At 39.4% G+C, this 25863-nt stretch overlaps 1 protein-coding gene across 6 annotated transcripts; it reads left to right on the top strand.

Moving 5' to 3' along the window:
• The first annotated feature begins 965 nt into the window (after window positions 1-965).
• zmp:0000001167 (protein phosphatase 1 regulatory subunit 12A) lies at window positions 966-24813 on the top strand. 6 transcript variants are annotated; one of them, XM_044124546.1, is made up of 24 exons: window positions 966-1350; window positions 9854-9984; window positions 10128-10246; window positions 11537-11693; window positions 11791-11935; window positions 12034-12108; window positions 12231-12310; window positions 15367-15536; window positions 15645-15754; window positions 15841-16035; window positions 16210-16292; window positions 16378-16467; window positions 16667-16768; window positions 18428-18529; window positions 18603-18693; window positions 18784-18915; window positions 19005-19107; window positions 20148-20251; window positions 20354-20413; window positions 20504-20590; window positions 20752-20856; window positions 21501-21551; window positions 21784-21834; window positions 23674-24813. In XM_044124546.1, the coding sequence occupies exons 1-24, from the start codon at window positions 1075-1077 to the stop codon at window positions 23758-23760; spliced, it is 2706 nt and encodes a 901-aa protein (XP_043980481.1). In that variant the 5' UTR covers window positions 966-1074; the 3' UTR covers window positions 23761-24813. The 6 variants fall into 6 exon arrangements, with proteins under 6 accessions (XP_043980481.1, XP_043980479.1, XP_043980483.1 ...); XM_044124544.1 differs by having other exon boundaries at window positions 967-1350; window positions 15343-15536; XM_044124548.1 differs by lacking the exon at window positions 16378-16467 and having other exon boundaries at window positions 967-1350; window positions 15343-15536.
• Window positions 24814-25863: the final 1050 nt, after the last annotated feature.

Here is a 25863-nt window from a genome sequence, read left to right as displayed (position 1 = left end):
CTGTCTTTGTAACTTGTAATGACAATGAAATAGAAAATTACAAAAATGTCAAGTAGTAAAAAAGGAAATCAGAAAGAAGTATTTTTTTCATGCACCAAATTTAGACTAGGTTTTATTCCCCTGACCTCTAAAACCACTTTAGGTTTGGATTGCAACTCTAGATGTTTGTGGGTTTTTTAGCAATTCAGTCAGTTAAAAAAAAGTTAAACTACATTTATCATTCCTCCATTATAAACCACATATTAAGATGCAATTTGACATGAAGTATACATTTTGCAAAGTACTTTTTTAGGTGTATCACTTTTTTCACTTCTCAAGTTTTTGTTTAAAAATTATCTTTGATGTTATATTTGGTGTAAGAAAAAAAATATTATTTTGTGTGACTTTAACAGTAGCAACATCTGTCCATCCTTGCTCATTTCTAAGGACAATTTAGACCAAACTGTTATGTCGTGGACTGTAAGAGGCAGCCAGAATACACGGAGAGTCCTACACATGCATGCACACCCTGGAATCTGGACATGTTGCCAATTACAAGGCCACACAGAAAAACATAACTATGCGCACACGCATTTCAGGGAGATCATTAAATTTAACAGTCATGTTTTTGGGCTGTGAAGAAGCTGGAGTACCTAGAAAGAATCCCCGCATGTGAACATCATGCAGAAAAAGTCCAGGATGGGATTTGAGCCCAGGACTTTCTTGTTGCAAGGCAAAAATGCTACCAACTACGACATTTTGCAGTGCTTTATAGAATATGAGATGAAAGTGTGTCCATTCTAATTATTTTAAATAGGTGATCAAAGGTGGCTAGGTGTCGTTAAAAAACATTTTGTCAAGTGCTGAAGATGAAACAACGAATTTGAAGCTAACATCAGCGTACTTAAATTCCGAACCGACTCTGAAGGCACCAGGGGGTTCTCAAGCGAAGTTTGCGGTTTCAATTGTAGAGATCGTCCACCAGGTGGCGCAGCCCAGGCAGGGGGTGAGAAGGCTCAATCTAAACACCGCACTCCGCTGCTTCTCCTCCTCGTACCATGAGCTGAATCTGTCCGGGGACACACCAGGGGGAAGATGGCGGCCACTGACCATTCCCGGTCCGAAGCTGCCAAACAGCGACGGCAGGATCAGCTCCAGCGATGGCTGGGCTCGGAAACGGACCGGACGGGGTCGGGGACTCGGAAAACCACGGGCGGTTCTGGGACGCGGCGCGCGAAGGTGCAGTTTGCGCAGGGAGCCGTGTTTATGGCTGCCTGCTCCGCCGGGGACCGGGAGGAGGTGGCGGCGCTACTCCGACAAGGAGCTGACATCAACCACGCCAACGTAGACGGGCTGACAGCGCTTCACCAGGTGGACAGTTTTAGCTTTGTGTCTGTTATCAGGACATTTGTCATTTTTTGCAGGCGTCCGATTGTCTCTAAACTTACCGCGACGTTGATGCGTTAATGAGCCTCACAGAATGAGGCGTTCAGGTTAACTAGCTCGTTAGGTAAAATGTGTTGCTTTCTAGGAAACAAAGTAAACATTTGCTTAATATTTACCGCAGCAGGTTTTGCAGCTTCATCGGAATGCTTGGATTTGTTCAGGGAGGTTTAGACAGAATTTCTGGCCTGTGTGTGGATTGTCACAGTATCTTTACTTTAGCCTGACACGTTCATCTTATTTTTTCCCTTGGTTAGTTCAATACTTATTGCTTAGTTTAGTTTAGTTTTGTTTTATGCCACACAGTAAAATGAGGTCATATCAATGTTCCTGGGATGATATTCTTTTATAGACGCAGACTAGCAGGGTTGAGGCAGACACTCCCTGTGTAATATTGTAATAATCTAGTGAACAAACAGGTCCTCTTGTATAAAAACTATAACTACAGACGGGGTAGGAAATTATTCCAAAAAGGATGCTTTAAGTTACAGTTCATAGATAGTTCAGCATGTATATTATTTTAATGTACTTATTTTATTATATTTGTTCCATTGAGATCATTCAGCTAATTTGCAAGGAAGATCTGGTCAAAATAGTTTAGCATCTATGTTTCTGAATTTTATTAACTAATTTAGGAGCAGAAAGTGTTAGGAATTAGAAAAACTTCATTTACAAAACTGTGAGTGAACTTTAATGATCAATTCAACTGTATTTGTCAAGTTTTATCGCAAAGTTTAAGTTAATCATGACTTAATTTCTTGTACCTCCAAGTTCTTGAAGTTACTCACAAGACTTTGCGAGGCTGGATGCAGAGCAAGAAATTACATTGTCATTGAAGTGACTTCAGAATGAGCTCTAGGTTTTTAGATGGACTAAGAGTTAAGCCTTGTGTAACCCGTTTTGCAAGTTTGGCACGGATATCTGAACCGTTTTGGCTCGGTTTTGAAGCTAATTTGCAAACCCTCCAACTGCTTGTTTAAAAAAATCTGGTATCAGAGGCGTTTGAGGAATCCAGTTGCATAGAAAGGCTTTTAATTGAGGGCTTTTTTAAGGGCATTGACGATTTTTATACAAGCAGTAGAAGTGTCATGATTGTCAGAAAAACTTGTATTGTGTGACGAGGGAATTAAACTGGCTATATATTCTTTTACTTGTCCACTGACCGAGGATTACTGCTCTTAGAGACGTCTCTGTCTTCTGTCTTCAACTTTAGAGAGCCTCCCTCCTTTCTACTTCAGTGTCATCAGTGGGCTGCATTCTGGACATCATCACTGTCACACAAACCTTCTGTGATGCTGCATTTCCTCTTCATTTATAACACAGGGTGTCAAACACGTCGTTGTCTCTTTACGCAAACTGAAGACAAAGCCAGCGAGTGTCATATGTGATATTTAAGAAGATGTAAACATTGTTTTTTTTCCCCCCTCATATTTGAGGTTCCCAAAAGAGCTGCACATGCTCCAGTCATTTATGGCTACCAGTGGGACTTTTTTGTGAAAGCAATTAAACTTATTATAGTTTTTTACCTATAGAACAGGTTTCGTTTTCGTTTTGTAGAAAATCATTATTTGTTCCCTTCCAAGCTCACTGTTTGTGTTCCACTGAGATGATTTTCAAATCCAACCTTAGTACTTCTGCATCATCTGATGAAAGTGAGCCAAGCCATAAGACTCACAATGAGCTCAATACTACCAGTTTGCCCCAAAATACATGATATAATTTAGATAGAAATTACTATTACTATTACTATTACTTACTATTTGTAAGAGTCAAAGTTCATCTCCTCTATTTTCTTCAGCTTGTGTGACCTGAGGGTCACCAAAGTCAAATTCTGGCTCATTTAACACAGAGTCTTCTTTTAATTTAAATGCAACTTGAACGCTTTAGAATTATTATTTGTCAAATGTTGGCCCTCCTTCACAATATTTAATGATATGTGATCTTTTTGACTCAAATAAACACAAAGAAGAACTAGAAGTTTGTTTTTACACTGGCCGTCAATTCTGATGTGTGTTTGTTATGGGAAGGGGCGATGCACTACCTGGTATTATATTTAAAGAAGTGATAGTAACTCCAAGATAAAAGTTGTGTTAAGTGTTCCTGTTTTAGTTTGATCCCCATGTGGTACCCAAGTGAGGTTTTTATCCATCCCTCCATCCTGTTCCTCCCCTGTTGCTCATGTGTTGCCTGGCAACTTGAATCAAATATAGGCCTACTCTTTCCAAATTTTCCATCCTCACCAACCAAAGACTTTCTCCACAACACTGTCTTTCTCCTCCTACACCGACTGCCTCGCTCGCTCTTTCTCTTCCTCCTTCCTCTCTGCCAGTTCCCTGTGGAAGGGACTACGGGGATTTCAGATGAAGAAATGGAAAACATTCCTCAAACAGCACAAGCTGCTGCTGTCAAAGGCGATTTCCACAATGAGTCACTTGATGACTTGGAGAAAGACTCTGCTTGGAGGGTCTGTGCTCACCTCTGAAGCCTTCAGAGGGGCAAGAAGTGCCCTCTGTTCTTTCATTCAGCTACTTGTTCAGATACCCTCCCACCAAACAGACACACATCCCTCAGTAGTGGGTGAATAAAGCTTTTTGGCGTCGCTTGCAAGCGTCATCTTCTGTTCTTACAACAAGCAAATTTTTATCCTCCCCAACTTGGTTTCCCACTAATTGTCTCATATTGCGAGGAACGAATGAAGGCCTGTAGCAGCTTTGCGATTAGTTGATTTAGACCAAAAGCAAAGCCTCTTAGGTAGCTTAAGTCACTCCTGGAGGAGAACGGCTCTGTGTGAGGCTTTAGCATCATGTAAACATTCTCATTACTCTGGACTCAGTTTGAGGAGTTGTAATTACTGATGTTGATGTGACTGCATTTACTTCATGTTAGCAAATTCTGTTATCCACATCCAAATAAATAAAGAGAAAGAGGAGGTTTCTCAGCAGCAGTTGCCAGAAAATGTCCCCAGAAGATGATTCCTATTCTTTTCTCACGCCACCGGTTGATATGTGTGTTTCCAGTTAAAAGTCTTGACTTCTATAATTATCATGTTAAAACTTACTGCAGACATCTCTGTTGTCATGGTGATTAATTGTCATCACCTTTGAGATCTCTTAACTTATCATCTGATGCTGGGAGAAGATCAAAATGTCATTTGTTCATGAGTGAACATTTGCAAGACTATCAGCATCCCTGTGTCTTCACTGTTTTTGTTTTGTTTTGTGATATCAAGCTATTTTTAAGCAGAGCAGCCTATGTATGGGCTTAGAAAACTTTGAGAATGCATCTGTGGGGTGCGAAGGCTTCTCCTAAAAACCAGAGCGGTCACAACGTCCTGTGTGGTCAGTGCTACAAAGATCAGTCAACAAATGAAATAAGACTTATCTAAGCCTGTCGCAATGAGCAATTAATCGCATAATAGATTAAATGAGCTTGATCATTTTCATTCTGATGATTATCTTTTGAAGGCCAATTTTGTTTAGCGTCTTATCAATTTTATTTATGGTTTTGTTTGAAAGTGGTTTTTATTTTATTTTTATTCATCATTTTTGGTTGTTGCCTTTTATTGTGGACATTTAATATAACTTCCATTTAGAGTGTTGGCTGTTCTGTGTAAAATTAAGGTGTATTAGTTTCTTTCACTTGCATTATTATGCAAATATCAATAGGCTATATTATTTGAAAATTGTCTCAAAAAACCAATATTATAGACTCATCTCCAGTTTTTGTAATGACATAAATATGTTGCTTATAAAGTAAAAATTGCTATCTTTCGCTGTTTTATTCATTTTTGTGTTTGTTTGAAATTGCAAAAGGATTGTCATAAAAAAAGATGTTGAGTATTTTCTGACAAATTCCCAGATAGATTCAGGTATTACTGGGTCATTCTAACACATGAATATGCTAATAAACCATTTAATTGTTTTGGATCATTGTTCTGCTGGAGAGTGAAGCTTCTGCTCAGTCTTAGGATTGTGAACTGTTTTGTTCCATTCTTCTTTTCATCAGCTTTGGCCAGCTTCACTGTTTTTGCTGAGGAAAGGTTTCCCCACAGCATGATTCTGTCACCACCATGTTTCACAGTTGGGATGATGTGAAGTGTTATTCCTTCGCAGATTTTCATGGGCTTCTCTCGGCAACACATTTCTTCCTTCCTTCCACTGGTCTGTAAAGGCCAGATTTGTGGAGCATCTTATTGTTGTTCAGCAGACTTTCCTACCAGAGGTGTGGTTCTTTGCGGCTTCTCCTGATTTGTGTTTTTCTTTTGTGACCTGTTTAGGTTGACTGTCTTTTCCTTATAGATTTGTAGAAGGGCTGAAACAATTTATTTTATTAATCTTGATATGTCAATTATTGAAATAATCGTCAACTTATTTAGTGATAGTTTAAGTATAAAACATCAGAAAAGGCCAGTTGTTGAAAGAACAACATCTTCAAAGCAGTAATTAAGAGAAAACTGTGAAAAAAAATAAAAATTTTGCCTTAACGATAAAAAAACAAACATTGTTTGTAAATATATTCTACCAGAACTCCTCAGGTGGTTTCATTTTAACATCACCTGGTTAAATAAAAAGTTTTGTATTGATTACCTTATGCTGTCATTTTATTGACCTGTAAATCCCAAAAGACAGTGAACAGATCATCCCTACACTGTTAGGTCAAGCAGAAAGGGCTAAGGTTTTCACTTTGCTGTTAGTATTTTTTGTTTCACCGCAAATGATCAAGCATACACTAAACGGATGTTGTCTTATTTCAGTTCAGGCAATAAAATGTTTATTTTCTTATTTAAAAAAGGAATTAGATTTTTTAATTTGTATCTTTTATGTATTTCTAACATTGCATAAAGAGGCTTAAGGAAAATGTGGAGAATATGCCATTTTTTAAATCCAATTAATCATAAGAATAATTGACAGAAAATCAGTTGCTAAAATAATTTAGTTGCAGCCCTAGTTTGCAGGTCTCATACTTGGCAGTGGGTCCATTTTCTAACACCCTTGTCCATAGTGGGGTTGGGAGGTTTGATGGTGCCTATCTCCAGTTAACGTTCTGGACGAGAGGCGGGGTCACCCTGGACAGGACATCAATTCTCATCAATTAATTTACTAACTAGTGGATGTAATTGTGATAAGGTGTCTTTAAAATCTTGCAGTAGATTTTATTTTGAGGTGAAAAACAGGGAAAAAAAGGTTAAGGGAAATTAATATTTTTGCAAGGCGCTGCATGTAGGCTGTATCATCTATGCTTTTATTTCTGCGTGACGACAGAGTTCTTGTTCCTGCTTGAAACCTTTTGTATTGCCAATTTCTGACTCATTGCTAAGATAAAAAACAGCTGACTGACATTAAAACGCCTTAATCTGGTCTTTCTATTAAGCTTTTTGCCACTTTTTGTGTCAAAACAATACATTTGGATGCATATACAACCAGTCGGGTAGAAAAAACTAAATATGGGACCCCTTTTTTGGAAAATTAAGAATTGCCTCAGGTGTACTCAGTTGGCAAAAGCATTAGGAGCTCTGTGAGAAGAAGTAGCAAATCTTGATTTTCTTGCTAATGGGCAAACAGTGCTGCAAGTGCTGAAGGCAGTGGGTGCGAAACATTAGGTTGCAGGTTTCCGTAGAGATACTTGCACTAAGTTGCTAAAAGCAGGAGAAAATGTCACATGTAAATATCGGATTAGACCTGAAAGGAGCCACACTGTGATAGGATTGGGTTATAGCAGTCCAGAGCTGCTGCTTCTGTAGAAACCTGTCCTGTCTCAAATATCCTCTTTCCATCAAAACGGATCATTATTGTGATTCTTGTGTGGACTAAAGGCACGTCCAAGTTGACAAACAAAAGAGGTAGCTTCTTCAGGTTCATACAATGGAAAAGGTTTGTGACGGTTTTATTGGAAAGGTTCCGCGGAAAAGCACTGCTTTGGAGTTTCTTTTTATTTTCTTACGGGAAAACAAGTTCATCCTGCAAGTTAGAGCACAGTTCAGTGGAAGAACAACATCACATGATGTCAAACTAGGTGTGTAATATTTGTCACCTGGTGAGGCATTCAGTGCGGCATGTAGGTGTGGCTTGCAGATCAACCATTGCATCCAACAGCCTGAGCAGAGGAAGTCAACTTCAACCATGTGACCTCTGATAGATTATGTTTCATTATCGCTCATTTACGTAATTAGTGGCTAATGATGGAAAACTGCTCCAACTGGTCATGTCTGACCACAACTCCAGCTTAAACACTCATTATTTACTAGTCAGGTAATTCAACAAAATATCTATTAGCTAATTTGCCCATTTAGTGAATGGTCATCATATTTTTTGTTTAATCAAAAAAAACAACAACAAAACATTGAACTTTAATTTAAAACTTTTGTCAAATTTAAATAGTCTATTTTTCTCTGTTTTTTTTCTATTGGACTACAGTGTACACAGTTAAAAGTACACACCTTTTTTATCTAAAATCAAAGCAAATCTTTTTTTTTCTCTTGATAAATGGGTGACGCCCAGGTTTATGTGCTTAAAGTAAAATGGGAACTATCTGAATATAGATGAATAGTGTAGCTCTGTTTGAACTTTTTCCTCCTGGACCATGTTTTCACCCAGAGCAATTTGTTTAAATGGAAGACTAACATTAGCATGCTTTACATAAACGTTCCTTTAAATGTTAGAGCTGGACAGGAGACTGCAGCAGCCAGTACAGTCTCTCATTCACTGGGAATGTCATTGTAAAGGGTGAATAACACTTATATTGTTATTGAAATTAATGTGCACACTCTATAATACATATTTACAGGCTATGGACAGGTGAAAAAGTTATGTTTTTTTAAAAGAAAATAATAAAAATTGGATATACAAAAGCAGTTCTCCAGCTCGCTGGCAGTGGCTAATATTTTAGTAGCGTCTGATGTAAAATCACATCAACATACCACAGGTATGGTACAGTGAGTTACATCAGGGACTTGAATACCATCCATCCATCCATTTTCTGTTCGCCCTTGTCCCTAATGGGGTCAGGAGGGTTGCTGGTGCCAATCTCCAGCTACGTTCCGGGCAAGAGGCGGGGTACACCCTGGACAGGTCGCCAGTCTGTCGCAGGACTTGAATACCAATCATTTCAAAATACTCTGAATATGCAAATTTGTTCAGATATGGACAGTTAAATAACCATATCTGCACAATAGCAAAGCAAGAAATAAAGTGTTTTACAAAGTTTAAATCAAAATAATGCACATTTTCAATTTCATTGTTTTAGGACAAATATATCTTTATTGGACACTTTCTGTCATGCATTTGTTCTCTTCCACCATGTTTTAATCAGAGAAATGTTGGACTACGAAAGGACACAATAAAACACACGATAAGTGCAAGGAAAATGTAATAACCAGTCTAGTGCTCTTTAGTAATATGATCCATGTTATCTTCTTGCATCAAGAATCCTGTCTGGCTTGATTGTCATGTTTTCCAGACGTATGAATATATTCAGCTGTGTCTTCATGCATAAAGAAGTGGGATAAACAACTAACGTTTCTGTTTAATTTCATTTTATGGGAGTGTTTATAAAGTGGTGTGAAAGTATTTCCCACTTGTAAATTTCTTGTGGCTTTTTTTTGTGTCATGCTTGAATGTTTAAGGTGAAGAAATACACATATATCAGAAATCCCGTGTAAAATAGAACCAAAGTTTACATTTTTAACTAGCAATTGCTTTCTTTTTTTCCCCTTAATAAGTAAAATCAACGTTTGGAAATTACATTTTACATACAACCAGGTTCTCTTTGTCTTATACTAATCGAAAGCAAAAATAAATGTATATGTTGGCAAATACTTTTTCACAGGACTGTAACTAGTTCAGCGCATTGATCTGTTTGAATTACGGTAATTTTCCAAGTATTTTTTGCATGTTTGTATTTTCTTTATATTTATGTCTAAGTGTGCAACTTCTAACAGACTAATACAAAGCAAATTGTTTCAGAATAGATAAAGCTGTGATTTTATTCATAACTATTAGAAAACATAAAATAATCCCATGAGATTCACATGCGATTTATCTCGGGACTTTGGTTGGGTCACGTTGAGATCTTTAATAGACTTCTCCCCAGGAAAAGCTGCCAGACACATCCACTGTTTCATTCATGGAACAAAATGACGGTTTTAGAAACTACCTGAGGGCTTTTAGAAGCCCACTTAGCAGAAAGTCATTACAGCAAGTATACAGTGTGGTCATTGTTTTAGCTCTGCTGCTTTAGTTGGGTTTAATAGATGTTGGAAATGTCTGGAGTTTTTCCCTTTTCTCACTGAAAATGTAAACTGATTTTTAATGGGTTGGAGACCCTCTGAAACAAACATCTGTATTATCCGTTTGAATTCTCAGCTTCAGGCCTTTTATGAATAAAACGAAACAAATCAAACACATTTTGACGTGTTTGTTTGTCTCCCTGTCAGGCATGCATCGATGAAAACGCAGAGATGGTGCAGTTTTTAGTGGAAAATGGGAGCGACGTCAACAGAGGGGACAATGAGGGCTGGACTCCTTTGCACGCTGCAGCTTCCTGCGGCTTCATCCAGATCACCAAGTGAGTGGTCCTCCTTGTCATCATCCTGGCTACTGCAGACTCTGTGTTTTGTTTCAGATCAACATTTTGTCAGTATGTAAATTATAGATTAATATATTAAAAAATTTTTCTAACTGCTTGCGGACCATCTCTTTGTTTTGAAGGTACCTGATAGAGCACGGTGCTAATGTTGGGGCTGTCAACAGCGAAGGAGAGCTTCCTCTGGATGTAGCCAATGAAGATGTAATGGAGAGGCTTCTCAGAGCTGAAATCAAAAAACAAGGTGAGCTCATTAACACACCGCCATCGAAGGTGACCTGCTGGGTCATGGAGGTGATTGTGAACCTAAAGTGAATCACAATCAGAGATCCATTTAACTCCCATTGCTTTATTTGAAGCTTTTCAGTGTTTAATTATGTCATAGAATCAAACATTGAAATCTGAACCAAAGACTTCAATATAGTGAAAGATTCTGCAACTTTTTTTAATATAGTGAGCAACTTTTTAACATTTTAGAGAATAGCTTGTTTCTTAAATGGCTTCTTACATCTTCATCTGTCTTTATTTTTATAACAGGTATTTCTGAGTGTTCTTCCCTCAGTAACATCTAAGAACATGTATGTTCAGCAACTGGAAAATGATTACATTTTAAACCTTTTGACCAATCCTGGTCACGAGCCGAGTTATCATTGCATCTCAAATATTATGAGTTGAACAGTGTTGAAGTATTTTGAGGATAAATGTAGATTAATTAAAGAAGTAATAGTTTGCCACAAGTTAAGAAAAAAATACAAATATAAACAAGAGCTGAAAAAGCTACTAAATATTGTCAATACTGAATAAAGTTAACCCACATTTTTCAGACTTTTTTTCCTTCATGACATTCACCCCTATTTGAACTTTTGCGTCTCAACCACTAAAGTTATGCATCATATGTAGGTATCCAGGTCTGTTAAAGTCTATTCAATGTGCCAGATATATACTATTGATTGGCAGAATTCACATACATACAAAGCACTTGAACTATGGTATTGAGTATTGCATTCATAGATATTGCAGTGAAGATTGCTGAAGTCTTGTCAAGTCAAGACTCAACAACAAAGCAGTTCAAAGTGCTGCACCTTAAACAAAACATCATACAGTAACCAATTGTGAAACAAGCAATAAACATTAGTGCCATCATAAAAATCATCAAGGAAAACTATATAAAATATATCAATCAATGTTCCTATTAATAATCAGAGGCAACTCTAAACAGGAATTCAGTTTTTCAGCATCTTGCCAGTTTTCTGGACGTTTGTTTCAGATTTGTGGAGCATAGAAACTAAATGCTGCTTCTTCATGTTTGGTTCTGGTTCTGGGGATGCAGACCAGAACCAGAAGACCTGAGAGGTCTAAATATATTGTGTATTTTCGAATGGTCACAATTTCTTGGAGAATTCCAAAAAGTATATGAGGAAGAATCTCCCTTTGGAATGTTTTATGGTTTCATTCTGGAAACGGTTTTAGTTAAATGAATATTTTTTTTTAAAACGATTTTGTCATTCCCACGTTGTTCACATCGGCCTCACAGAGATAGATGTGGATAAAGCCCGGAAGGAGGAGGAGAGGATCATGCTGGAGGATGCCACGGCGCTGCTGGAAGGAGGTGGCTCCCTGATGCCTCACCCCAACACCAAGGCTACAGCTCTGCACGTCGCCGCAGCCAAAGGTTACATTGAAGTCCTCAAGTAAGAAGACAAATGACGGACTTTTTGTCTTGTTTTGGTTTCGTCTTTTATTCATGGCCATGTCTGCCCCTCCTCCTGTTCTTCCTCACCTTCTCAGGGTACTGTTACAGTGTAGGGTAGATGTGGACTGCAGGGACATAGACGGGTGGACGCCTCTGCATGCAGCAGCTCACTGGGGACAGGAGGAGGTGTGCACCCTGCTCGCTGACCACATGTGCGATATGGCTGCCGTCAACAACGTGGTGAGGCCGACTGAAATGACCTTTACTCACTCCTAAATCAGTCGCTGAAGCTTTATCGTCGGTTGCAGCTGATAAAACACGGCTTAATTTCCTTATAGGGTCAAACGCCTCTTGATGTTGCAGACGAGAACCTCGTGGACACCCTGGAGGAGCTGCAGAAGAAACAGAACGCTGTAAGTCTGCCTTCAAACGAGCTCCACAGCTATTATCACCCGCTCAGACAAACTCCACCTGATTGATTGTGCTGCAGCACAGAATGTTCTCTGTGTTTATGTCTGTTTATATTCCTCTTCAGTTACGCAGCGAGAAACAGAAACAGAATCCTGTTATTGAGACCAATCAACCTATCTCCATGGTACCAGTCCGCACTCGCAGGTTAGTGCCACCATGTGTGTGTTAGTGTGTTGGTACACACTTTGCCCTTCCTTAGCTGAGTCCCATAAAGCCTAGTACCAGTTGTCTGCATGCACGCAAGTCTGATTTTAACGATCCAAGCGTTCCTGTGAGCTGATGTACTGCTGAAGTGACTGTGTCTGTCTTAGTGTCATACTGCATACTTTTTGGTCTGAATTTGTAATTTAGGAGTAAGCCAGTTAGAAGTTAAGAAACAAAATCAGTGTATAACATGATTATATAGACGGTAAATGGAAAATTAGACCCAAATAATGGCAGTTCTGATCTTTTTATTGTGGAAAGTCCTTCATCTGTCATAAACAATCTGAATAGTTGTTTCAAGTTCATTTGTGTAGAAGTAATCAGGGCCTTTATGTGAAGTACTTGTACCAGTGAAACATCTGGTACATTTCTTTTTATCGGTGTTAGATCAGCAGACTTAAAGTGGCTACTTGCTGCTGTCAGAAGCTTCTGGCTTTTCTCCTTTTCGATGCCTGTACTGAGAACTGTCTGTGCAGTCATGAATGAGACCTGCAGATCAAACCATTAAGAGGCAGAGGAGGCTTTGTGCTGTTAGTCTGATTTACAAGGCTCCAGTGTAATTTGGGGAAATTATACGATTTACGTATTTTCCAGATTTGGGTACGGTAATTGTGGAACAGAAATTAAATCTAGACTCCCTGTCAGAATCTCTGCTTGATAGATTGCAGATCTGAATGTTAAAAAAATAGTCCATCTGTCCGTCCGTCCATTGATCTATATCCATACATATCCTTTATCTATTTGTCTTTATCTATCTACCTACCCATCCATCCATTCTTTTGTCTGTCCACTGGCACATCCATCCATTTTTTCATTTATTTTCCCAACCATCGGTCCTTACATCCTTTTGTCCATCAATTGGTCTATTTTGTCTGGCCAAATGTCCTTTCCCCAATCCATTTTCTCATCCATCTATCTGTCCGTTCATGCTTTTGTCCATCTATCCATTCATTTTTCATTCAACCAGTGTTTTGTCCATCCATTTGTCAATCAGTATGTTTTTCTACCATCCATCCATCCTCCTGTTTGTCTGTTTTCACTCATCCCTCACTCTGTCCATCTGCCTGTTCATTCATCCATCCTTTTGCCCATAGATTTTTCTGTCCACTCATCCTTTTGTTCGTTGATTCATCCTTGACTTTGTCCGTTTCCCATCATTCATTTGTCTGTCGGTCCGTCTATTTATATGTCAAGTCTGTGGTTTCTCAGGCTCCGTAGTAAATGTTCTACAATTCTAAAGGAACGTTTGTAAAAAAAAAAAAGAAAAAAGAAAAAAAAGGTCAAAAATAGATTTCATAAATGTAAATTTTAAAAATGTAAAATTTTGTTGAAAAATCTCAAATTTAATGTTAATTTCTGAGGTAAGCGACTACATTTTATGAAGGGAATTGATTGGTCTACATTCTGTTTCACCACAGAACTGTGGTTGGTTTCAAAAGAGACATTATTTTCCTGCAGCTCAGTGCGCTAAGATCTCCAAATAATTCAAGCATCATTATTAACTTTCTGTGTGTTCTTTTAACTTAAGTGATTGGACATAATGCATTGTACTTCCACATAGCTATTAGTCACTTCAGTGACCAATAGTCACTTTTGGCCAGTGTCAGTAAACATAGTCATGCCACATGACATGCAGTCAGAAAGAAGTAATGGATGCTACTACTAAAAAGTCTTAAAACTTAAAATGTTGCCATTTAAACGTCTTAATGCTTTGCAGTGCCCTTTAGGCAATGACGCAACATACGTAAAATGCTTTGAATAATGTGTTCCAGTGACCATTACATAAGATCAGGGCACATCCCACTTTCCTGTCAGTATTAGTAGCTCTTAGACTTTTCTCTACATCAGTGTTTTAAATCCGGACCGGGATTATTTGTCTGTTTCCTAAAAACCACTCATCACCCTCTAGAGCCTGCTGTTTATAATGTTATAGCTGCACACAGTGTTCTTTAGTTTTAACTTCAGTCATGCTAATTATATGGCTTTATGAATAACATGACTCAGTTGAAAAAAAGGGATTAAATCATTTTTTTAAATGATTTAAACTAACATTCTGAGCCTTCATGAGAGCAGCTTATTTACTACAACTATCAACAGCCAGTAATTACCAATAATTATTGCTTTGAAAGCCGTAGAACTGAAAGCCTTTAGCTTTATTTCTACAAAACTCTGTACTAAAAATTTTGTCCTGTTACAACCACAAACTTTAATGTGTTTCAGGTGATAGACCAGCACAAAGTTGTTGTGTAGAGTGAAGTGGAAGATAAATTGTACTCGAATATTTTTTAAATACTTTTGCAAATTACAGTCTAAAATATGTGGTGGTGAGCTTTTTTATTCATTTTTTTCTCTGAATACATATGACGGTTTCATGGCAAAAAGTAGTTTGAGCTGCCTTGTTGCTGAAATGTGCAGGACAAGGTTTAACATGTGGAAGCAGCCACGTTAGACTAAATCTGAACTTTTAACTATCTAGCAAAATTGTATATAGGCCTGTCACAATAAAGAATAAATCAATCAATCGCACGATAAATTAGAGGAAACTGGTGGCAGCATTATGCTGTGGGGATACTTTTCAGGAAAGACTTGTAGCTCTACAATGACAAAATGTAAAAAATTTGAATTGTTATTATTAATACTTTTGTTGATCATAAGTGGCTAACATGACACTGAGACCAGGCATTGTTTTTTCATTTGAGTGAGTGCTCTTTTGCTTCTTTTTATTTTAAAAACAAATCAAAGCAAAAGAAATTATAAATTGAAGATGCAATTAGAAATCTGGTGACAACTCAAAAACAATGCACTACCAAAAGACTCCAGCGGTGCAACCTGTTGATGTGCCGATTGACGCTTGCTTGCTCGCTTTAATTGGCTGCACGTTGTACGGTCGCCCTCACTGATCAGCTCCCTGCATGCCACCTGTGGTCCCTCCCCGACTCGGGCTCCGCCCCTCCACCCCTTCTACACCGCAGGACCTCTATCTCCCGCATGAGCAGCAGGGACAAGATATGCCTTCATGAGCGGGAGAAGCACCCGCCTCCCGCCTTGCCGAGCAGTCCGGCCGAGGACGAGGAGGAGGAAGGCCAAACGGGGCAGAGCCAGGCGAAAGCCTCCAGCAGCTCCAGCTCAGAGGACGAGAGCGAGTCTGAGAGCGACACGGAGTCAGGTGAGAGGGGCGGAAAGAGAGGGGAGAAGCTGCTGTGTTTTGTTTTGACATTGTCTCTGTGAAACTGTGTGGACGATTTTTGACCTGCGTAATGTTTTACCGTTGCAGAGAAAGCAAAAAACAGAGAAATCATAAATAACTTGAACAACAAACGAAATACCACGAGTGCGCTTTCTACCTCCATGTCAGCGACTACCACTGCAGGCCAGCTAAAGAAGGTAGCCTTTAGAGATGCTGCATGGATACCAGGTGCTGACTGCGCTTTACAGAGTTTTGTAACTCAAGTCTTTTGCACATGTGGTAGGAACCAAGCAAGCCTGCAGCCACCGAGTCCCCCGGCTCATGGAGAACGTCCCTGAGGAAAGCGGGCAGCTCCGTGACTCTGGGCTCAGCTGGGCTCTCAGACTCCGTCCAGGACCCAAGCAGAGCCACAGAGTCTGGACTCGGAATGAGCCGCTCCGCCTCCAGCCCCCGCCTAAGCTCTGATGCCGACACCAAGGTACACAGTCGTTTCCAAGATTTATGCGCCCACAAAAGTACTGCCGTTATTTTCCTTTATTTTCCTTTCCAAGAACATGACGAACCAATTAAAGGCGTCTTTTAGAGATTCATCTCTCTGAGCTGCATAAATAAATGATAAACAGACCAAAGTCTCCCTCTTTCATTTTCTCAGGAGCCAAGACTCGCTCGAGTGCCGCCGACTCCGACACGGAGACTCTTCAGTATTCCAGATAACAGCTCTGACAGCTCCAACAGGTGGGATTTAGTGATCCAACGTAGAGAAGCAGAATCAAAGTCACTGCGTATGTGTCCCTGTCACTCTGTCTCCCTTTTCTCTCAGTTGGCTAAGCCGTAGCTCGTCGTACACTCGACGACTTCATAGTCAGTTAGGGAATGAGTTCACTAGCTCCACACCATCTTTGCTACACAGGTCAGTCACGCTGCTCACCACCTGTTTCGTATGTGTTTGCTCTGCTGTTTAAGTGTTTGTGTGCTTGCATTGTCACAGCTCACAACAACAACCCCACCCTCCCATCCTACCCTCCATAGCTGCAAATACTAATTTATGTGTAAAAGTTACAGTATAATGTGTGCTTTTGTTTACCTTTCCTATTTTGTTCTTTTATTAGCTCGTCTTATGTAAAGAGACTGGATGACGCCAACGTGACCTCATCGAGTACAGGAACCAGCTCTGCTGGTCTCAGTCGCCTTAATAGTCTTTTAGCTCAGAGGTATTTTACCTTAAAATTTCAGATATATTAAGTTTTTCTTTTCAAAGTCAAAACCTACAAAAAATAAGTCAAAAGTTACTGAAGAGTGATAATGTTACATTTGGAAAGCTTGGCTAAAGCATCAATAAATAACATTTTGTTCACTCGAGGCAAAGTTAGGGACACTCATGTCTAAGTGTTTAGACTTAAATGAAAATTGATGTGGCTATTTATCCAGAAAGGAGAAAGTCAAAGGTATTTAATGGTAGTAGTTTGGAGACCTTAAAAAACGGCACCTGATTCTTAGTCTGCCTCTAATCGAAAACACAATATTCAAATTTCTTGAAACCTGTTGCATTGCAGTTTCTGCTCCTGTTCTGACCAACATCATTACACTTATGTGAACAGACATGCTGCAGCATTTTTTCCCCCAACAAGTGTGTCATCTGCCTCCTATATATTAACCGTGGACCAATTGGTACCAGGCCTTGCAAGAAATAATTAAATATATCCGTTCTATGTGTTAAGTCTGGAGGAGCTTTTATTTTGAAAATCCTAAACCTGATGCTGTCGGTTGCGCTGCAGCACTAGTGTGAGAAATCCCAACGCATCTGCTGTACTAAAAAGGTTGGGGACCACTGCTATAAACAACCATTTCCCAATTGCTGAGCTGAACCACATCCTTGCCAGCAATAAAACGCTTATACTTTCCTCTGTCTCTGACTTTAATGGCACAATATTTTGAAGTGTGGTTCAACACAGTCCGAATGGCTACATTGACTTCCTCTGCTGCAGTTGCTAAACTACAACCATAGACATACTACCTTTCTAAAACAGCACAGAAAATTGACGTTATTGTTCACAACTTGTCTTTCTGTTCGCTGATTGGCCCTGTTGAAAGTCAACTGGAGAAATCCAGCTCTGTGGGAAAATCTGCGAACGAAGCACAAAAGGTAGATGAGAATCGGGCAGAATCGCTTAGAAAAGCAATAGCAAGGCTACTTTGGAGGGGAAAAAACACTATATGCACTGTATATTTTCTTATGATCATAAATGACAGCTTGTACTGGCGTTCAGACTGGTTACATGCTGCTCAAGCTATCTGTAGTAGCTGTAGCATGAGGTGTTTTATTTACTATTTCCTCAGCTTTGAGTTGTTCTTTCCCTTTTTCCAGGATTCCAATTTTTTATGATCCTAGAACAAAAGTTGTTTATAGCAGAGAGGCCGTTTGGTGGGTAAGGGGAAATCCGTGCACTTCACCCATTTCATTTTCATGGAGCTCACAGGTTTTCTACATTAATGGCTTTCGTAGGAAAAGTCATCAAGTATTGACCAGACGACTATTAAACATAGTTCAATGGAAACGTTTTTTGCTAAAAAAAATAAAATAAATTGTGTTATTTATGTAAACTAAAAACTGAAAATCAAGATGTCAACTCATCATCCAAACAAGGTGATGACTATGTATTATTAAAAAGAGTGGTTATGAGGGCTTTTTTGTTGGCAAAAAGGAATTGTAAATTGACTAATCTGCTTTTAAGAACAATATAAAGGCCTTATAAGATTTATTTATAATCCCTACTTTCAATATTTTAGTGTTTTATGGGTGAAAAATATAACCATATGTGTATTTCTTGCCTAATTTCAAACATAAACACCTTAAAACATTTTCCCCAAAGAACTCCTCAGGAACAGACGGAAAAGAAGGAACCACCGTCAACCATCACCTCAATTTCTCAAAGCACGACGACAAGCGAACAGGAGAGCAAACAGAGGCGCAAGTAAGAACAAAACATCTAACCAAGCAAAGACGGTGATCTGGCTTTGTCACTAACAGCGATTATGATCACAAAGGTCGTATCTGACACCTGTGCGAGATGAGGAAGCAGAAGCGCAGAGAAAAGCTCGCTCCCGGCATGCCCGGCAATCCCGGCGCTCCACCCAGGTCAGGATTTACCTCCTCACCTGTTCTCTGCCTTTGAACCTCGGCTGCACAGTGTGGGTTTGCTTCATCATTCTTTTCTTTCATTCAAAGGGAGTTACGCTAACAGATTTGCAGGAGGCAGAGAAGACAATTAAAACCATGAAGACAGACAACAAAGGAAGAGAAAAGAATGAGGAAGAAGAGAAAGAGAAAGAAGCCAAACAGAAGAAGGCAGATGAAGGGGTAAGAACCCTCTGAAATGGTTACAGACCGGTTTGGCTGTGCCGTTCATGTTTTTGTGACCTTGCGACACTAAAATGATGCATTTACAGGAAGTGAGCTGGAGATCTCGTATTGCCAGCCTGCAGAAGTCGGACCTGCTGGGTCTCACTCAGCCTGCTGGCTCGGCTCGTCCTCTGGCATCTGAAAGAAAAGGTAGTCACTTCTCAGTGCCTTCCAAAAGCATCTTACATTCACAAAGTTTAATTCATTTTATTGGGATTTCATGTGATAGACCAACAGAAAGAATACAATTGTGAAGTGGAAGGAAAACAATAACAAATAAAAAGCCATTTTTCAGCCCATTTTCTCTCCAGTATTTATTCTTTATTTTCATTCCATTGAATTGAATTTGTTTACATTATTCATGGAAGAAGTCAAAATGCAGATTTTAACACAGGAGGTGCTACAGGCATCCACAGCTCAGGCAGGGAGAATCTGTCAACAACACACTATTATTTTTGCCATTGACAAATCTGGCATTTATGGATTAATGGCAAAAAAGATGTGAAGGAAAGAAAGAAAGATATCAGACGTCCCAGTTAAAGTTGGCCATGAGTTTTGTTTAGGGACACAGCAAACATATGGAAGAAAGCTCTCTGGTCAGAGGAGCCCAAAATTAAAACTTTTTGGCCTACTTAGCCTGCTGTGGAAAACTAGGATCATACTGGAAGAATGCTTTTCTACTGCATGGACAGAAGAGCTGGTAAGAGTTGATGGCATAATTGACCTAACTGAAGGGCAATCCTAGAAAAAATTTTTTAGAGGCTTCAAAAGACTTGAGACTGAATTGGGGCTTCGCCTTCCAACAGGATAGAAACCCTAAACTTACAGTCAGAGCTGCAATGGACTGGATTAGATAAATAATATATTCAAGCATAAGAATGGCCCAGTTAAAGTCCAGACACAAAGTCAGTGTAGAATCTTATGCCGGACTTGAAAATTAATGTTCTCAAATGTTCTCCAACTAGTTTTTTTTTAGCCTATTTCTAAATAAAAAGAACTAAAACCATGTACTGTATGCTTTTTGTTCTACTTCCCAATTACACACCAATTTGTGTTTCTTTGTTACATAAAATTCCAATAAAATACATAAAAGTTTTGGGTTCTCAAGTGAAATGATTTTTTTTTAGAATAAGCCCTTAGATACTTCTTTTTTGTTTTTCACATCTGACATGCTGTGTGTTTCTGCTCAGATGTTGAGTCCATCACAGGAGAGAGCGAGACAGAAAAATGGGCCAGAGAGCGCAGAGAGAGGAGACAGGCCCGGGCCAGGAGGAAGGCACAGAGGACCGGGGAGGTAAACACGAAACCATCTTCATGGAGAAAACTGCTGCAGGACGGTTTGGAGCAGCTAGAAGCTGCAGATTGACTCTGGTTTTAAACCATCTGTCTTCTTCAGGGTGAAGACATTGAGCCCAGTGGAGAGGAGGAGTTCTCAGGGAGTGGGCTGGATCCACAGGTTGTACTTGATCTGCGTAATCAAATATAATTAAATAAACACAGCAGCCATGTTTACCTTTTTTGTTTTGTTTTGGTTTTCTATATGCAGAAAGACAAAGACATGAGTTCAAGGTTGGACACCTCGTATAGCAACCGCACCCAGAGAGAAGGATCGGAAAGCAAAGATTTTAAAAAGGTCAGCAGCTGGTGTTGATTGGTTTGCTATGTGGTTATACTTCTATTATTAATTGCCTGTGTGTGTGTGTGTGTGTGTGTGTGTGTGTGTGTGTGTGTGTGTGTGTGTGTGTGTGTGTGTGTGTGTGTGTGTGTGTGTGTGTGTGTGTGTGTGTGTAACAGCTGTTTGAGGAGGTTTCCAGAGAAAACAGCCAGCTCCAAGCTCAACTGCAGGACACACAGAAGATCATTAGTCAGACCAGAGTGGAGCTGGAGAAGGCAACGCAGGTGATGAAGAAGTTCAATTCCCTGCTTAAAGGGGCAGTACTATGTAAAATATCTTGATCTTTATGTCATGTTATAATCAGAGGCATACCTGGAGTGTTTTCTTGATTCTTTCATACCTTCATGTTTGAGAAATCCTTGAATCTCCCTTGGTAACCATTCAGCTGACCAAAACGCCTAGCTGGACGTAGCTCCGCGTTCAAGGCGCAGCTCGTCCTCAAAGCTGCAGTTTCCACATTTCCGCCTCACAGAGCAGCCCTCCCCTGCAACTCGGCCTCTCAGCTCCAGACTAGCCAGCAGCAATTAGTAAACATCACTTTTGGAATTGCACATTGACTGAGTTACTTCTCAGTGCAAAGCTAATTTAAAAAAAAATAGAAGTTGTTGAAGGGCTAATAGAGGAGTTCTGTTGTGATTGACTTCCTGAAGGCAGCGTTTCAGAAAGAGCAGGAGTTTTTAAAGAGACAAGACCTCATTTCAAGGCATTAAATTACAAAGTCTAATTTATTTTAAATTGCATATTATACATATAGCATTTGTATAACTACTGAGGGTAACATATTTACTTGAGTTTTTTTTTTTTTACTAATTACTTGAAAACCTTTGGTGTTGTTGATTTAAAAAAAAGTATTTTCTTTGCCCAACAGAGACAAGAACGCTTCACTGACTGTTCAGCACTACTGGACCTAGAGAGAAAGGTAAAACTAACTCCCACCCTTCCTGCCGACATTTCTCTCGCTTGGTTTGTATTTTCGTAGTTTATGTAGCTTCGTGTGCCTCACTAGTGCCACCCCTGCCTTTTGACACGCTCTCCTCTCTTCCCCCACTTAAACCACTTCCTCACTTGTTTTCGCTCAACTGCTGTCCTTCTTCTCTGCGTTGTTTCCTCTCTGTCCCCTCCCATCCCTTCACGTTTTTTTCCGACACCAGGACCGGAGGATGTTGGAGCGGCGCATGGCAGAGCTGGAGGAGGAGCTAAAGGTGAGGAATGGTTTGGAGGGAGACTTATCAGGACCGCTGACACTTTGCATGCTTCTCTGCTCGACTGGCCTGGCTTTGGCTTGTGGGAGCACGCTGCAGAGAGCTGCCTCTCACTGTGGTCAGGTGGTGTGATAAGGTTGGTGTTTGCCACCTGCCTACCCAGTTTTACCTGAATGTTTTCTGAGCTCTGAGATGCTGAAACAGCCATGACAGTTTAACAAAACCACTGGGAAAACAATGCAAGTTATTTTTTAAGAAGTGTTGTGGCTAGACTGTACTGTAAGTGGCTTAGCTGAAGCCACTTTTGAGTTATTTCTGGCTTCCTGTGGTGTTTGTTTCATAATTTGTTACACAACAAAACCCTTTTCCATTAGAGCTTCAGTACAGACTCACAATTTTGGGTTCAGCCAGGATGTCGAAAGTTAAGTATTTTATCCATCTAAACTTGTTCAGTTGAGTTTATTTATTCAATAACAATTAAATGTACACATTTTCTTTGTTAATTTTCAGACACTGTAGTTTTAAAATTCATTAAAGTGACAATAAAAATAATTGTGAAAAAACCAGTATAGCAGAATCATACCATCGAAACAACTGGCTGTGAAGAAGTTATCATCCATTTATCGTTATCGAGGTGAAATGCTCAATATTTCATAGTATTGATTTTAGGCAAAATTTCTCAGCTGTAGTGTCGCCCCTCCCCTGCCTGCTCCTACAGATTCCTGGTCAGCTGGCTGAAAGGAGGTTACAACTTACTCCTTACTTACAGGAAAGATAAATTTGGCTGTTTTGAAATATTTTTGTTCATGAATCACACAAACAGTCATTATGTTCAAACTAAAGTAGCGCCACAGGAGATCTCTGGCAGTTTATATAAATGTTTGCTCTTAGCACAATATGATCAGTTTGAATACACACTATTGTCTTACCAGCGTTGGTGTGAATTGCTTTTTCGTAACTTCTGGTTTTTAGGAAATCCTTATTACTTACTAGGTGTATTTAATTCCCTCGTAGAGTTGCTGTAAATAACAAAAGAGAGGCTTGTATCATTTTTGTTTTGTTCAATGGGTTGGTGGTTAGGGTTCCTTGTTTAATGCCATCAATTTAAATACTAGTTAAATATATTTTAGGCTGCAGATTTGAGTACTGTGGCTTCTGATTCTCTTATCTTTGGATGAAATAATCACTTTTATCATTTAAGAATAAAGTATGTAAGCAGAATCCAGCTGATTACATGAAATAAACTAGAAATAAACATTGTTCTCTGATTTTAAAGAAATCCAAGAACACTCAAGAAAAAAATAAAGGCATCACATTACACATATTTTTTTTGAATTATTTTGCTGTTCACTTGAATATGGGGTTATTATTTTTGAGGGTGCGTTGATCAATCAACTGGTTGATTGATTGGCCCCAATTTTCTTAATTTTGGGTGATCTGCGATTTCACAGCCATTGCACAATGTCAAAGATTGGGGCATTGAATGTGTATTGTGCCCTTATAACATACACCAAAAACAATTATATCAGCCAAATCAGTATCTGCAGATCAGGCTTTTTAAAGATCGCTGATCAGGCAAAAAACTGCAATCGGTCCACCACTAGTTACTTTACCTCCTCTTATCAAGTATAATAATTGGTTGTTAATAAAAACGAAAGTTTCAAAGTTCTGCGATCCTTATCTTCTACTTCTTACCGGATGGGATTTTTCCTAAAAAGTAGATGGTGAGTCTGATTAATCGCTGTGAAAGATACCAAGTGACGACACTAAAACACACTTTGACTCTACATACTCCCTGCTCAAACTTGATTTAATGTGAGCTTTAACTTCTACCTGCAGGTTTTGGTTGACCTGAGAGCAGACAACCAGCGTCTTAAAGATGAAAATGGAGCACTGATCCGTGTCATCAGCAAACTCTCCAAATAGACTGAGAGAGACGACCACCAGGGAACTCTCCCCCCCTCACTCCTTTCATCCATCCCACCGCTTCCATACATTCCTCTCTGTGCCAGAGGGTGGTGGGGGGGAGAAGCAATGGAAAGTTCTACGCACCCTTCACTTGGATTGTGATGCCTCTTCATGAACAGCTGGAGTGTCTTTTGAGTGCCTTATTGCTCAGTTGCCACAGGAGGGACCTGTGCACACGCTTTCCCACCACGTTGACGTACTGTGACTATTCGTCAGGGAACCTGGACACACACCGTCCCGCTAAGTGCATCCTTCCTTCCTTCCCACGATACATGTTCCACTGAACACACAACATGGCTTGGTTCTTAAAGCATCCACTTTGTATTTATTCTTTTGTGAACACATTTCACGTCACACGTTGAGAAAGTTTCCCCTCAGTGTTTTGGTGTTTTCTTCTTCTGTCACTAATCTCTAGGCCACGTCTTAGACTCTACGTTTTTGTATTAAACCATGCCATGAAGGCGAGGGGCGTCGGTGAAGCTCTGTTGGGTTGTTTTGCTGCCACATGCAAGTGTTTGAACCCACCTACCTCTCTCCACTTATGCACTTCCCTGCATCTTTTTGTTTTATTTCTGTAATCGCAGACATACTCCAAGTTCTTAAAGGCGAACCAGGTCAGTGGACCACAGCACTTTACTCTCTGCAAAGCAATAAAAAATAAATAAATCTGTGACCCTTTGCCCGGTCTTTTAGAAAGGCGACTTTAAACCACAGTAATCCATCCTCACTGGGGATGCAGCCTGAGAATATTCAAGTTCAAAGGTTGCACAGTTGCTGAAATGACTAGTTTGTCCAGATCTATTATGCTATGAATGGTTTTTAATTGTTAACATTGATATTCTTTTTTCTTTTTTTCATTTTCAATTCCTCTTTTACTAAGAAGCATGGTTATGTATGTAAATGTAAGCCTATAATGATACCCTTTGAAGTAAAATCCCATGTAGCTTTGCTTCACATGTTGGTTTTCTAATATGGATCTCTGCACCATAATAAAAAAATTTGTTTTTCAAAGCTTGCTTGGTTATTCTGAACCTGTCACTTTTGTTGCTTTTATCCATTAGATGTTTGTACTCAAAGCAAGATGGCTATTATTTTATAGTTTTATTGCTGTAAATACCGTCAAATGTAATTTTATTTTTTTCAATGATTCAGTTCAAAAAGTTAACCTCAGATTTATTACAAATTTTTATTTCAAACTTTAATTAGGATTAATTTTCAGATTTACAGTGTTGTGGTGTTTACAATTTTTATTTATTTTTTTGTTGCAAATAAATGTCTGCTAAACTATTTTAAATAATAAGTAAGTAAACCAAAAATTTGTAAACCGGAGGATAATTTGACTTATGTAATCAGAGTTTCCAACAACCAAATTCTCAGATGTAAATCATAAAAAAATGGCAAAAGTAAACATTTTAAAAAGATATTGCAAAGTTGTAATATAAAATTAAATCTTTGAGTTTTTTCAAAAGTACCTGTCTAAAATTAACTTGTTGAAATGCACCAAATGTGTCTGTAAAGTGTATTAGTTTTCAATTTGCTCCTTTTGACGGTGGTTTACCACATCATCTGTGCATGTAGTGCGGAGGTTTTCAGTGTATGGTGGACAGATGGCCTGTATCAGCTGTGGGAGAAAAAAGAAGACAACAGCTGAAGCACTAACTGAGACTAAAAGAGGAAATGGAGCTACACAGATGTATTTACAGCATGTCTGTACTGTTGCATTAATCTGCTGCTGTTCCCAGGTGAACCATTCATCACGGGACTCTGAGGGACAGAATGAGTGTGTGTGCCGGAGGAGCACATCTGGGGTAAAGCTGCGTGAGACCTGATGTCTTTTGGCACCAGCGCTGAGACAAGTTATCCATCTGTTTGGCCCATCCGAGAGCAGAGATGGACCACTGTCCTGGATGGTAGGAGATCTGACAGCAGGCGAAGCTCCTAAAAAGGAAGAGCAGGCCGGCCAAGGCGCGCTCTCTGTAAATATCCCTCAGGTCTGAGAAAGGCATAGGAAGGGAGCTGGGGAGGAAGAGGGAAGCGGATGGATTGCAGCCTTATATGGAC

This window comes from Gambusia affinis, linkage group LG08 (assembly GCF_019740435.1).
Source record: "Gambusia affinis linkage group LG08, SWU_Gaff_1.0, whole genome shotgun sequence".
NCBI classification, from domain to species: domain Eukaryota; kingdom Metazoa; phylum Chordata; class Actinopteri; order Cyprinodontiformes; family Poeciliidae; genus Gambusia; species Gambusia affinis.
This window is presented reverse-complemented; position numbering and strand designations above follow the sequence as displayed.